The sequence below is a fragment of the Glycine max genome, chromosome 16, assembly GCF_000004515.6.
Source record: "Glycine max cultivar Williams 82 chromosome 16, Glycine_max_v4.0, whole genome shotgun sequence".
In the NCBI taxonomy this organism is placed as follows: Eukaryota; Viridiplantae; Streptophyta; class Magnoliopsida; order Fabales; family Fabaceae; genus Glycine; species Glycine max.
This window is the reverse complement of record NC_038252.2, coordinates 29,904,225-29,918,690: the sequence shown is the minus strand read 5'-3', so window position 1 is coordinate 29,918,690 and position 14,466 is coordinate 29,904,225. Positions and strand designations below refer to the sequence as shown.

The window sequence follows — 14,466 nt, the reverse complement described above, 5'->3', positions numbered from 1 at the left end:
TATTGGTGGCATACGAGGTACACATTTGTGTTGGGTGTGCGTTCTGGTGTACCGCAGGTCGTGCGGATCAAGTTAATCCACGATCTATGTATGGATCAACTTGATCTGCGTGTTAATTTGAAAGATACAGATCAACTTCATACTTGCGGATCAAGTTGATCCATAAGTAACTTGTGGATCAAGTTGATCCGCAAGCAAGCAATCTACATGCAAATCAAGTTGATCCGCAAGAGACTTACAAATCAAGTTGATCCGAAAGTACATTGCGGATCAAGTTGATCCGCAGGTAAGTTGCGGATCAAGTTGATCTGTAACAGGTTATATTTTTAAAATTTTAAAGCTTCATTTGGTTTTTAAAGTATTACTTTGTTTGTATTGTCATTTTTTATTTGAATTGTTTAAACGTGTAGAATGAAATAGGGTTTTGGCTTTTTACTAATGATGAGTTATTATGTATAGTTTAGTATGTTATGTATACTTTGATTATGTGTTGTATGTGTGTGTTTAAACTTTTGATTTATTGTTAAGATGAACGAAAATCAGTGGATATATAAAAGTATAATGTCTGAAGAAGTGAATATGAATTATGAAAATGAAGAAGAATGTGATGTGAATGTACCACATGTCGATTGTTCAGAAGCGTTTAATACTTCTCAGGTAATAATGTTGATGATTATGAGTGATTTAGTAAAATGAATGTTGTAGGAAACAGAAATTAGCTGGATTGGTTTGTAGGTGTTTGACAGCCGAGGTGATGTTTTGCGGTGGGCTCAATCCATTGCTTATGAAAATGGATTTGTGGCAGTGATTGTAAGGTTTGACACATACAGAGGTAGTAGAGGAAGGACTTCGTTTGTGTTAATTGGCTGTGAAAGGAGTGGCGAGTATAGGTGTAGGAAGAAAGAATTTGTTAGAAGAGACACTAGGACTAGGAAATGTGAATGTCCCTTCAAATTTCGTGGCAAGCCAGTGGATGGAGAACAAGGCTGGATGGTGAAATTGATTTGTAACATTCATAATCATGAAATGGTGTCATTAGTTGGACATCTATATGTTGGATGATTAACTAAAGCTAAAAAGACACTTATTACTGACATGACGAAGTCAATGGTCAAACCAAGAAAAATTCTACTGACTCTGAAAGAGCACAATGCCAATAACTAAAATAAAAAGGGGCATTATTGTCATATACTATGAAGTTTTACAAATAGAGATTAAATTCATAAATTATTAAAAAAATAAAGACAAAAAAATTGATTTTAAAATATATAAATTAAAATCAAGTTTAAACAAAAACATAAAATTTAAACTCATTTTATCTCATTTTTTTAAAAATGTTGGCATTGTTCTTGTTAACATTCTTTATTATTAGTTAAAAATTATTAAATATTATAAAAACTTACTCCTTCCATTTTCATATTATATGATGTTTTATAGAAAAAATTATTACAAAATATGTCGTTTTACAAAATCAATACTGTAATAGATCCTTTTTTCCAATATTACCCTTAATCAATACTAAGTGAGAGTAGTGTATAACAAGAGTAAACGAATCATTAATCAAAGAGATAAATCATACATTAACAAGTTATCTAATATTTTCTTTAAAATCTAATAAATTAATTACATTTATTAATACTTGTATAATTTGAAATGAAGTAGTATTAATTAAGAAGTTAAACTTAAAAATCTTTTTTCTGTATTTAATAAATTTTAATTAATAATAAAGACTATGTTGATTTTTTTTTCATCTCCTAATTCCTAAACCAGAATTTTTTATAGGTATGTTTTGTATATTTTTGGTGCATAACCTTAACCTGTATAATAATTCTAATACGCTGGCATCTTCGATCAAACGGTGCGTTTGAAGAATTTCGTTCTTCACACTTTGCAGTTAGTCCTCGGAGGAAAACACTGTACATCCCATCGGCGATCGAAGACTGAACTGGTGCGGCCAATTCAATTTCAGGTTCGTTTTCTATTTCACTGCATCGCTCTCTTTCTCCAAATCTCGTTTCGTGTAGTTTATCGTATTTATCTTGCGATTGCTTCAATTTCATAAATCATTGATGCAAGCTTGTGAACTATGAAGTTGAATTTGAGTTATTATGATAATAAAAAAAATTCCATTATTCATTTATTTATTGGCTTAATTGGTTCCAGAAAGAAGCAAGATGATAAAAGCAGTGCTGGTGTTGAACACGGAGGGGAAGCCTCGTCTCGCCAAATTCTACCAATTTCAGGTCCCTTGCGATTCACATTTCCATTTATCGTTCAATTGACGCAATTTTCACACTGTTTATTTTTTTGGTGTGGTGGTAGATCAGTCTGTGGAGAAGCAGCATGAAGCTATTCGCAATGTGTTTTCAGGTTTATCTCACTCTCATTGATTTGTTTTTCCTTTTTGCATTTTTGCTTTCTTTTCTTGTCAACATTGTGTCTTTTGCAGTCTTATGCTGTAGACCTGAACATGTCAGCAATTTTGTGGATGCCGAGTCCTTCTTTGGCCCGGTATTTCGTCCTTCCGTTTTTCTACTTCCTGTGATTTTGATGTGTTGGAGTCATGATTTGTTTATCCTAAATATCATTAATTAGGCATTGAAATACGAAAGGAAAATGAGATTAGGGATCTTTTTCTTTGCACTTCTTGTCGAAACAGAATACTACTTAAAAAGATTGTGGTAAGTGTGAATTTGTATTGGCATATGGCGGTGGAAAGTGTCAGAACTGAATTACCATGAACTTGTTTTGAAACTAAAGTTAGAAGGACTTCTGTGATCATAATTGTGAGTATGCTTTAATTTTAGTGCTGAAGACTCTGTTGATTTCGTATTTCAAATAAGCTAGTGTAAAGTGTTCTTAACTTGATAGCCAACTTGTGTTGTAGTGTGCTCTTTTGAGCAATTCTTTGGCTTGTTTGTAGTAATACTGTTATCTCATATTTTCTTATCTGAGGAAAGGAAGTGTGAATTCATTTTTTGTATTTTCCTGCAGGACTCTCGCCTTGTCTACAAGCACTTTGCAACTTTATATTTCATGTTCATATTTGATAGTTCTGAAAACGAGCTTGCTATGCTTGACTTGATACAAGGTAGATTATGGTATTACCTAACTATTTACTGCATTGTTTAAATATCAAAATCCCAAAGATCTGTCCTTTTCAGGGATGAGTCTACTGAATGATTTATTCAATAATGTTACACAGTAATGGCAACTTATTGGTGTGCTTGGGTATCAGTCAGTTTGTCTTGAGTATCTCATAGAACCTATGAACTTTTAGCTGAAAACTGGATGCAAAAATGTTTTTATTTTTTATAGTATCCAAGAATGGGGAATTTTAAACAGCATGAAATGACAGATTTTTGAACAACTGTGGATAGAAATTTGTTGTGCTTACTCAAGATCTATAAAAATGGTATATTTTAAACATTAGTTATATGCGGTATAACTCAATGCTGCAGTACTGGTTTTATCATTCATTACTTATTTTGATATTGTAATACACATCATCAAGTTCCTCCCAAAGTAGGTAAACTATAAGGTATCGAACCATGCCTATACTGACCTTTTACCATCCTTACAGCTACATATTCCTTCTAGGTTGACTAACTTAAGGAAAATGTATCAAACTTGCTATGAATAATAGTTACAAATGACTTAATTTCCATTCTATGGATGTCATCAATACAGGGAAGGGAAAGACAACCAATGAAGCTTCTTTATAGTTTATATCAATAATAGGTTGAGGACTAGGACGATTGAAGTTAGAATTAGAGTATTGTTGTTCTAGGTTTTAGATCCTTTAACATATGAACATTTAACATATTTAACACTTGAAAACTTAATAGAAGTTATACTTATACAACATAGATGACGATAGAAACTCTTCTAGAATTTTATTAACAGGTAGGCTGTACTTTTAGGACTTCAAACCTACTGTAATCATCCCAAAACTAACTGTAATAATAAAAAGTTAATCCTAAAAATTATTCCATGTGAAAATTACAGAATGATATCAAAATTACATAATTATGATCAACACCCCTTGAAGGAGGCCTTGGCACAACAGCTGGAGTTGTCGCCATGAGTTGTGGCAGTTATAGATTCAAGTCATAGAATCAACCTCTTGCAGATGCAAGGTAAAACTACCTAGTGCCTAAAATAGACCCACACAGAGGTTGGACCCTTCATTGGACCAACTCATAGCATGAGGTTTATACCACTAGGTTGCCCTTTTTATGATTGACACCCCCTATCTTGAGTCAAATATGCGATGATACTATGCACAGAATAATGTATAACTTTTGAAGTGAAAATCTGCCATGCACCATCTAATAACCTTCAAGTTTACAAGGTTGAGAACTGTCTACACTCTACACCATCTGATTAACTGAATTTTTTAGCATTGATCAAACTTACAAATAGTATGACAGGTGTAATTGTTTATCTGATTAAAAGATAACAATACATTTAATGCCGGTTCCCTTTAATGATGTCCTTCAATCCATGTATGTAGCCAACCTTGCATTATGGGATATGACTTAGTTGTTGTTTTACACCATAAGCATGTGAAAGAATATCCCTCTGTAAATTCATTTACATTCTAGATTTTTGAAGGGAAAGAAAATAAATTTAATCCAAGTTCTAGGAAAATTCTATGCAACCTAATTACAAATTGGTTCAAACAACTCTTTAAAGCAATCTTAATTTGAATTCCTATTTGAGCTAAATGTTTTTGAGGTCATTTTGCTTTTTTCACATTCTGGACTCTTTTCCTCAGAGAATTGGTATTGGAGGTAATAGTGTTAAAGTGTTAACAGTCTATTCAACCTTGAAATTAGTCATTTTCTTAAGCCATTTCAATTCTATTGCATATTGTGCCAAGGATCCTGGTGGAGTAATTATTTGCATTATCACTATGTATTATTCATTACATTCTGCATGGCTTTTGTGTAGATGTGCTAACAGTTGTTTATTGCAGCCTCTTACATTGTTGTTAATTTTATGGATTGATTTGCTTACTTTGTTCCTTTCTGCCTTCAGTGTTTGTTGAAACATTGGACAAATGCTTCAGAAATGTATGTGAGCTTGATATCGTGTTCAACTATAGTAAGGTTGTATGCTTTGTGCCCCTGATTATGAATCTTATATTTATTTCAAATTAACTCTATTATAATGTGCCTCTGTAGCAAGAAATGAATTAGAAACTGTATTATGATTTAGGGAAACATTTTCTGCTGCCTATATAATTTGCTGGAGTTTGCTGCAGTCTGAGTTTGACTTGTTAGATTCTGAAGCAACAAAAAATATTTGGCTTTATTCTTTTTACTTGAAATTGACAACTCCTTTATATGTTTATTTTTTCTCTAATTTTGGGCTGTTCTGCAAATGCCCTTCAATTTTGGGAAGCCATTTCACTCTTTTGCTTAGTAGCTGTCAATACTTGAACCCAAGCAAATCTGCATCTTAAATTTTCATAAATGTGATCCTAAAAAATTAGTTCATCTGCAGATGCATACCATACTAGATGAGATCATTCTCGGAGGCCAGGTGTTGGAGACAAGTTCAAACGAGGTTATGAAGGCTATTGAAGAAATATCAAGGTGCTCTTCTTTCCCATCTGGGTTTTAACACGGTCGTTCTTTTTTACATTTTAGTCCATTATTGTGATTGAACTGGTTCAGTATCTAAAGGAAAGAATGACCTTTTATTGATGAATCATAAATGCCAATTGTTTTGCCAATATGGCAGCAGCCTTCGGCTCGGATTATAAGATGCAAAGTAAAGGATTTCCCTGGAATCATCTTCAAGATTTGATATCCATTGTTCCAAGATTGGAGCTCAGATACCAATTAGTAGGACTACTTCAGAATCTAAAGGAAAAAAATATTTTTTTAATTGATGAACACTAAATACCAATTGTTACGCCAATGTGGTGGTAACCTTAGGCTAGGTTTAGAAGATATAAAATGAGTGTGGTAGTAACCTTAGGCTATGCCAATGAATGATTTTGTCTCTAAACTAAAATGTCACTGGGTCCTTGTTCTTGTAAAATTGTTGTAATTGAATCCCTAAAAATCTAAAATTAGTTTATAGCGGCATAGTACCATCAGAAAATGACAATGTGACAATTTTAAAAATCTTAAGAGACTCAATTAAAAAAAATTACAAGATCAAAGACCCAATTACAAAATTTTAGTTTAGGAACCTAACTAAAAACTCAAATAGTTTAGAAACCTAATAATTAATTAACCTTATTTATAAAAAGCTTATTTGTATTTTAAACATGAAATGATGATGAATTAAAATTATTATTTTTTTACATAATGTCCATTTTAATGTAACATTTGTGAGAAACAGTTATTATATGTATTTTTGTGTGTGCATACCCGTATATTTCTGAACGTGGTTTATACGTGAAAGCAGGCTTGAATCAGCATCCAATGCAATCAACCTTGTTCCAAAATCTGTTTCTGGTTGGAGGTCACGATAATATAATTTCAATTGACTTCCGGAAGGATCTGCATCTAGACATACAAGAGGGTCAAAAGTTGAAGGAGTATCTATGTTCAGGGAAGTCCATAGGATGTAGTTGTCCAAAACCCTAATGCGAGTGCTCCTAATTGAAACGACGACTGACACCCTGAATTACAGTTTTGAGTTAACCATGGTTGCTACTGGTGATCTAATGGTGAGTTTGTATTTGTGATCGATTCTTACCCTTGTTGATAAATAAAAAATGTTGTGTACAATTTTACTTAGCACTCATTGTTCCTAGCTGATCCCAATTTCAGTTAATCTATTGATTCAATTTACTTGAAATGTTGACCGCGTATAAATACTTTCCTACACATTATAATTCATATTCATGATCAACCATGGATGTCCTGTGTCAAACAGTAATTACTGGAATCAATGCATTGAACAGCAGTCAAATTATCAAAAAGGATTACAAGTTGTAGTGTTCGGAAATCCACATTACAGGTTTCTGCATCTTTGTTATGCAGCTCATCCAAATTGATAAATCATTGTCACGATGATTCTTCTATCTGACGCGTTGCAAATTTTGCAATAGTTACTGCATATAATTCCAATGAAAGAGCCATAGCCATCTTTCCGAGCCAGTTTGCAGGCAGTAACCATTTGGGTGAGAATCATAACTCAGTATCACCACTTTAAGTTCTTTCTCCAACTTCTTGAAGAACTAAACGAGCAGCATTACGCCCAGGTGCTCCCATAACACCACCACCAGGATGTGCCCCACTTCCGCATAAGTATAACCCTCGAAGCGGAGTCTTGTAGTTTGACCTAAGTCCCAAATCAATGAAAACATTCATGTAATTATCAGTAGAAGGAACAGCATGGTTATGATCAGTTATATGTCAAACTAAAACAAGATTATATTCCAAGCCAGCTCAAGTTAGCTTACCATCCCTTTGCAGGTCGCATGAGGAAAAGGGAATCCAACCCCATAGCTCCATGGAATATATTCCCTCCTGCCCCAAAGAACACTTCAAAATGTTAATGGTCACAATGTACAAGTGCTTTCTAGTAGAACATCGAGGGATTGGAATTGGGAAGCATAGTTTCATTCATGCTTTCTCAGTTTCTTAGGTATCTATTTTGTGTCTTAGGAAATGCTATTTTCCTGGCACTTGTTTTTGAAAGTTTGTGTTTTTGTTTGGGTGAATGTGGCAAAGTTACCTGTCAAACCGATTTCCCTTTCAAGGTCCGGTGGAGTCAGCATATCGTAACCAATGATTGATGTGCTGAAGCCAGGGGCATATTCATCAATCAACTTGAAGCATTTTTGTGCAAACGATTCCTGAATAGGAGGATAGATAAGATATAATGAAGCACCTTCAACATAATGAATATTCAACAAGTAATTTTAGCATTAAGTGGGTGCCTGCACACACAAGCGCGTGACTATGGTAGAACAAAAACTCTAAGCACTGAAATGCTAACAGAACATAAGAAAAAATGCAACTAGAACAACCAAAACAAACTAACTCTGTAGTCATGATCTTGCCAATCACCATCCAATGGTTTGTAGGGTGTATACTGCACAAACAGGTTGATCACATGCTTACCTGTGAAGAAATCGCATTTCATAAACTAGATGTCATCCACATATATCAAAGATTATGAAGTCATCAGATACGGATAAATTAACGAGATGAGTGCTGAAACAGAAGCCAATGCTCCAATTCTGGTCCAATAGTCAAAGAAATTCAATGGAAAGCTAAAGGAAAAACAAAGTCACTTCAACAATGCCAAGAAATCATCATATTAAATATGGCAAAAGCATTGGAAACAAAGTAATAAAACCTCCTCCAGTAAACTGAACATATCACAACATTCTTAAACGCACAGTTTCAAGTACCAGGTGGAGAAATAGTTTTGTCCAGTACAGAGGGAATTGTCATCTCAATAACCGGTCTTCTCGATGGTACTCCATTTACTGCATCTTGACATGCAGAGTGAATCTCCTCCATGCTAAATAGAAATTAACAGGGGAAAAGAAAACTGTCATGTTCTGAGAATAAATAAGTTGCAACAGTCCATATTGAATCGAATAATGTTAAAGCAAATGTAGATATTGATTAGACAGCATGACATGAATCCACAATAGATGAAATAAGATTCAATTTTAACATACCTTTCTGAACCTATATGAATTGTGCCGACATGCTGTGGGCCAGCATGTGGGTGATCTAACTTGCAACAGCGAAATTCGGGCAATTTATCAACTGCTACATTTAGTTTTGTAGTAGCCTGTTTCAGTAGATATTTACCAAATAAAAGAATGGCATTTTATGAGGAAATTTTTTGGGAAGATTTCCCAAATTTTTTTCCAGGGTTCCAAAAATTTTTGGTTTTGGAAAAGAAAACCCTTTAACCCCAAATCAAAATCCGTCCTTCCCGGGTTTTTTTAACCATTGCAATTTTTAAAATTTAAAGGGCTAGCCCAGAACCTCAGGGATGGATTAGGGGGGGGGGGGGGGGCTGGATCCCCCCCCCCCCCCCCCCTGCAACTTTCCATGTATATACATACATATTTTTAAGTTGTTTGTATAAAGTTATATAAAATTAATTTTGTATGTTGTTATTGTAATAATGGTTAATGTTAATTAGTAAAAAATTGTGTAAAATTAGTTGTATTTGTTGTTTTATTACAATGATTAAAATGATAACTAGTGTAAAATTGTATAAAATTAGTTGTGTGTTTGTTATTATTATGATAACAATTAAGTTTATCATCATTTAATATAAAAATTAGTTTCAATTTTGTGTAAAAATAATAATTTTTTTAAAATTATTATTTATTAAAAGTTAGTCATTTAAACAATTATAAAGGAAGAATTTTTTTTTCAGCCCCCCTTTATAAAATTTCTGGATCTGTCCCCGTAGAACGTAATCATATTTAACGAAAGTGGGAGAAATTTTTCTCACAGGTTCATGTTTATAACGATCCCAGATTTGTTTTCTTTAGTTTTTGGTCATAATTACCCCCCAGTTTGTTATCTGATTAATATTTGAAGTTTCTCCAGGAAATGTGATTTTCCCATTCACTAATTCCAGGCATTCTTCATTAGCAATCAAATATAAAGCACACTGTCTACATAAGATTTCAATCTTACCTATCATTCTAGTTCAGTAACACAGTAGAGATTGAAGGTATTAAAAAATAGGCTAAAATATGTCCGTGATCCCTAATAGATATCCGAATTTTGTGTTTACTCCCTAATAAATTTTTTCTTCGTTTTTGCTCCATGATAAAATAATAATTTTGTTTTTTGCTCTTTGACCTTTTTTTTAGTCCCTGATAAATTAGCGAAATAGTATTTGCTCCCTGATAATTTTTTTCATTTATTATTATCCCTTTGAAAAAGACTAATAACAAATGAAAAAATTTATTAAGAAACAAACACAAAATTCGGATATTTATTAGGAATTACAAACATATTTTAGCCTAAAAAATAAACATAAACTGAGAAAATAGTTAACTTACAGAACTGTAGTCAGAGTGCTTAATGGCACGAACAAAATCATCAGGGAGGATATCGTTGGGCACTAATTCCTGGTTCATATTAGCAGATGCTATAAATTAATGGCAAGTGTAGGTGCCGAAGAACTTAGAATTTGCAGCTAGTTTGAGAATGTACCATGAAAGTTTTGTATGGAGTTGCATTAGACAAAACAATTGAAGAATGCACTTCAGTACCATCAGCCAAAGTCACCTATATGTTAGTCATATCTACAAAATTTAATTGCCAAGATCCACCTTTAAAAATCCACTCGATTGAGAAAATTCACAAGTCACGAACAACACTAACCCCACAGACAGTGCTAGTGTTTTCAATCAATAACCGAGACACCTATAAGAATACAGAATATCACATCTGGTTAGATAGGGCCCAGAAGGAATAAAAAGAAAAGAAAGGGAGAGAGGGATGTGGAGGTTAGAAAATAAACATTTATTCCCCTATCCCTTTTTTCTCAATGAAACAAATTATTTTTTATATGATATCACAAGTTGATCTTTTCATTTGGATCAAATGAAACTTCAGTGAAGAAGGTCCTTTCAACAATCAGCAGGTAGATTGGGAAAAAAAACTACATGATTAAAACCAGTGCACACCAGCAATCATGCCTTAGGAAGTAAAAACTATTTGAATTCCAAGCATGCCTTCATTTGAAAGATTTTGATCGCAAAAAAGGAGGACACAAGCCTATCAGAATCTGCTTAGAATGTGAAATTTGATGCACTGCTGACAGTGGAGGAAGTATATTTGAAACTTAATAGAGATTCCTGATAGCATACCTCAGCGTTGGTTACAACATGAGCTCCAGCTTCAATAGCAGCATTACCAATAGCCTTGGATATTGAGCCCATTCCACCTTCAACATATCTACATGGAATAAATAGCATGCTGTTCACACTCTTTTTATGAACAGTACAAAATTCTAGATAAAGGGTAGCAAATTAATAGTTTATACCTCAACTATATAATTAAGAAGTAATTATTCAGGAATATATCTTCAGAATATTATTGAGATAAAATTGACAGTGACATCTTTCTTTTTTCAATTTTGTCTACTCAAGAATTTCATAGTATATTGTCTCTATCAACTCCTTTTCCTTCTAAACCTAAGTCTATAATTTCAACAACTAATTATGAGAGTGAGTCAAGGACACCTATTAAAATATTTGCAATATAAAATAACAGTTCTCAAATACAGTGCAAACGCTTTTAAGAAACAGACGCACAATGCCTTTCTAGAATAAAATTGTCAAGAAAATATACAGTGCCCTTTTGTTTAGTTATGGTTGTCAAACTCATGATTTGACTCATAAACGGAATACTATAGTGTGATTGTATGGTGACTAAATGCCATACATCAGTGATTCCTTTTCCAGAATCAATCTTCAGGTAATATGCACCAAAGACCAAACAGTACAAGTAAACTTAATTTTAAATCACTCTAGCATATGAAAAATATTTTTGACAAAAAGAATTTCATTCTGATTATGCACTAAAAAGATATCAAGCTAGCAAGAGAAATACATACGACCAAATTCCTCGTTCCCCATCAGTTTCGCCCATCACATGATGTAGCAGCACATAGCCACTTCCTGGGGTGTGGACACTGGCCTGCATTACAGATATAGAAATACTATATAGGCAGTGAAAGACGAAACATTGACTATGCCATTTTTTATCAGAGAAAACTGAGTAAAATAGTTTTACTGTAATTGTTAGTCTGTGTCCCTTAAAGAAGGATTAAGAAATTCATGTATATCTTTATCTTGAAAATATTTCTATTATGGTGCATTTTTTTGGGTTACAATATAATGGTGCAATTTTTTAGAGTATCGATAACTGTCTTACTGTACTGCCTATCACAGCATCAGTTGCAAGGGTTGCCTTCAGAACATCTGTCTGCAGAAATAATGTCAGACAAAATATTACCACATTAAGAGAAAGAATATGTAGAAATTAAAAACTTGTTACAAGATTTATTAAACAATGTATTAGAATTGAGAGCGAATTGGGCCTAACTCAACCTTAAAAACTATCTCATGTAGAGAGGTTGCCGAAGTCAACCCCCTCCACACTCAAGACTAGACATCTAGAGCATGCAGTTTGCCAGATTGGACATTTACAAGTGGCCAAACATTAGAACTAAGATAGACTCTAATACCATACTATAGGACAAAGGATTTCCCAAGTCATTATAAGGGGTACTTTGCTCATATATTGAGCTGACATGGGATCTTAACACAGTGAAACAATTAAATAGATATCATCATAGTATATTGAGAAAAAAAATGCTATGGATAGAATATATCATGAATGGAAAGAAGGATTATATGCAAAAAAAAAAAAAAAAAATTCTGTTACAAGAAAATATGCAATCTTAATTCCTTGACCACACATGCAGCCAGTGTCTAGTTGAACACTTGAACTAGCCTTTCAAAAGGTGTTATATCAAAAATAAATAATAAAAGGAAATTCAGAAAACTTCTGAGACATGAGATATGAACATAAACAAAAGCTACAACATCAGAGAATTAAGAAGATATGTTCAATTTTAAGAGATAAAGTCAGAGAGTTTGAACTTTGAGGTTGAAGATCTAAATGAAAAGCAATTAAAATTTAAAACCATAAGATTACCTCAAACCAGTTGTTCAAAACCTTAGAAGCTGGGGACAACAGAAGGTCCATAAAGTTCCTGCCAAATAAATAAACAGTTTCACAATTTCAAATTAGTCGCTATCTTGCACTCTTTACTGCTTTGCCATTTGAGGCAAAGCCAATTCATTGCTCTAAAAACAAATCCTTATTGGATAAACAAACACACTTACACCATATCCTTTTGCCCCAAGGAAGACACCTGCCGCAGACAACTTGCCCAAAATACTGAATTCTGTATTTTATTCTTCAGTTTTTCATTAATAGACGATTTATGGTGCACAGATTCAGGTGGGGGCGAATCCAGCACTAGATCCATGAACTTACAGAAGCTCTCAAGCTGACTCTCATATCTGAAAGATAAAAACAAAGTATGAAGAAAATGAAATGAAAAGACAGGTGAAAAGACAGACAATAATCTTGTCAAATCGCAAACATACAGTCAATGCAAGTTGAACATAAAGTGGTCAAATACACATCCTTGAAGAGGTCAACGAACAAATTCAACAAAGACCAACACATATTTGAGCAAATTGCATCAAGTAAATTTACTTTTTACTAAACATATAACATTTTAAACTTTTCTAATGATCTATTCAAAGCTTTTGGACCATTTAAATCGTGATTTCTACTCTACAGCATTATTCTACTCTATATCAAACTCTAACTCTTCAAAACAAAATTTAGATGTAGTTTCTTCCGTGTTTATGGTGTTATTTTAAATTCAGAATTGAAATTTCACCTCGAAAACCTATGTTAATGCAGATTACCAAAGTCAAACTTTAATTCTAATTGATCTTTGGCAGTACACGGACTGCCAAAGTCAAACTTCAATTTTGATTAAAGAACAATAACAAAAATACCTTAAAAAAATGCATGCAACTTTTTCAGTTCCTGTATTTTTCGTGAAACTTTTTACGGAACTTCAACTTTGATCAATTTGGTCCTGAACTTTAAAAATACAGTTGTGTCCGTGTCTCCTCGTGGTGAAAACTGTTGTGATGATGGACGAAAATCACTGTTTTTCAAAAGTTGAGCGACCAAATTGATCGAAGTTCAAGTAATATCAATTTTTACACCGAAAGTACATGCACTAAAATCATATTTTATCTTTCATTTTATCATGGAACTCGAATCCAAAGACACATTTGATTGGCACACAATATGGCAAGAAAACATTAAGACCTTGGATAAGCCTGAGCATCTGCGAGTGAGAATTTGGAGATCTCAGAGTGGTTGAGGTCCTTGTCGGGCCCTAAGAGAAGGTAGCGTCCGTCGAGGCAGGGCGTAAACGACGACGGATTGCGCTTCAGAAGCTTCAAACCGTGCTTCCCCAACTCCAGCTCCTTTATAACGGACGGTCTCAGCAGGCTCTGAAGGTAACTGCACCGCGAAAACTTGAACCCTGGAACCAGCTCCTCCGTCACGGCGGCGCCGCCGATCACGTGGCGCCGCTCAAGCACCGCCACCGAGAGGCCTCCCCGGGCGAGATATGCCGCCGCCGTCAGGCCGTTGTGGCCGCCACCGATTATCAGCGCGTCCCATTTCTTGCCCTTCAGAGTCGCGGTGGTGGCGGCGGTGCTGCTGCTGAAGCTCCTTCGCCACATTTTGTCAGTTAGTGGAGTTTGTGGTGTTAATAAGATGGTGCAATGGCTTTAATATTATGAGTAAATAAGTCATTTTCGATATTATATGTGTCAAAGACTGATAAATTTATTTTTTGAATGTGTTTTTATTAATGATAAAAGATAAAAGTTATCGGATT

At 34.0% G+C, this 14,466-nt stretch overlaps 2 protein-coding genes across 2 annotated transcripts; one reads left to right on the top strand and one right to left on the bottom strand.

The window, feature by feature from the left end:
• Positions 1 to 1,845: 1,845 nt before the first annotated feature.
• Positions 1,846 to 6,822, top strand: LOC100781795 (clathrin adaptor complex small subunit superfamily protein). The gene is made up of 8 exons (NM_001255859.2): positions 1,846 to 1,969; positions 2,164 to 2,243; positions 2,328 to 2,370; positions 2,450 to 2,511; positions 2,995 to 3,091; positions 5,044 to 5,114; positions 5,512 to 5,603; positions 6,427 to 6,822. Exons 2-8 carry the CDS (start codon positions 2,175 to 2,177, stop codon positions 6,491 to 6,493), a joined length of 501 nt encoding a protein of 166 aa, NP_001242788.2. The 5' UTR covers positions 1,846 to 1,969; positions 2,164 to 2,174; the 3' UTR covers positions 6,494 to 6,822.
• Positions 6,823 to 6,890: 68 nt separating this feature from the next.
• On the bottom strand, positions 6,891 to 14,466 carry LOC100781247 (pyridine nucleotide-disulfide oxidoreductase domain-containing protein 2). The gene is made up of 15 exons (XM_003547939.5): positions 13,887 to 14,466; positions 12,875 to 13,054; positions 12,684 to 12,741; positions 11,898 to 11,948; positions 11,578 to 11,660; positions 10,829 to 10,916; positions 10,341 to 10,382; positions 10,170 to 10,244; positions 10,016 to 10,084; positions 8,663 to 8,778; positions 8,387 to 8,499; positions 8,014 to 8,093; positions 7,705 to 7,825; positions 7,430 to 7,496; positions 6,891 to 7,308 (listed from the first exon to the last, which is right to left on the bottom strand). The coding sequence occupies exons 1-15, from the start codon at positions 14,306 to 14,308 to the stop codon at positions 7,176 to 7,178; spliced, it is 1,698 nt and encodes a 565-aa protein (XP_003547987.1). The 5' UTR covers positions 14,309 to 14,466; the 3' UTR covers positions 6,891 to 7,175.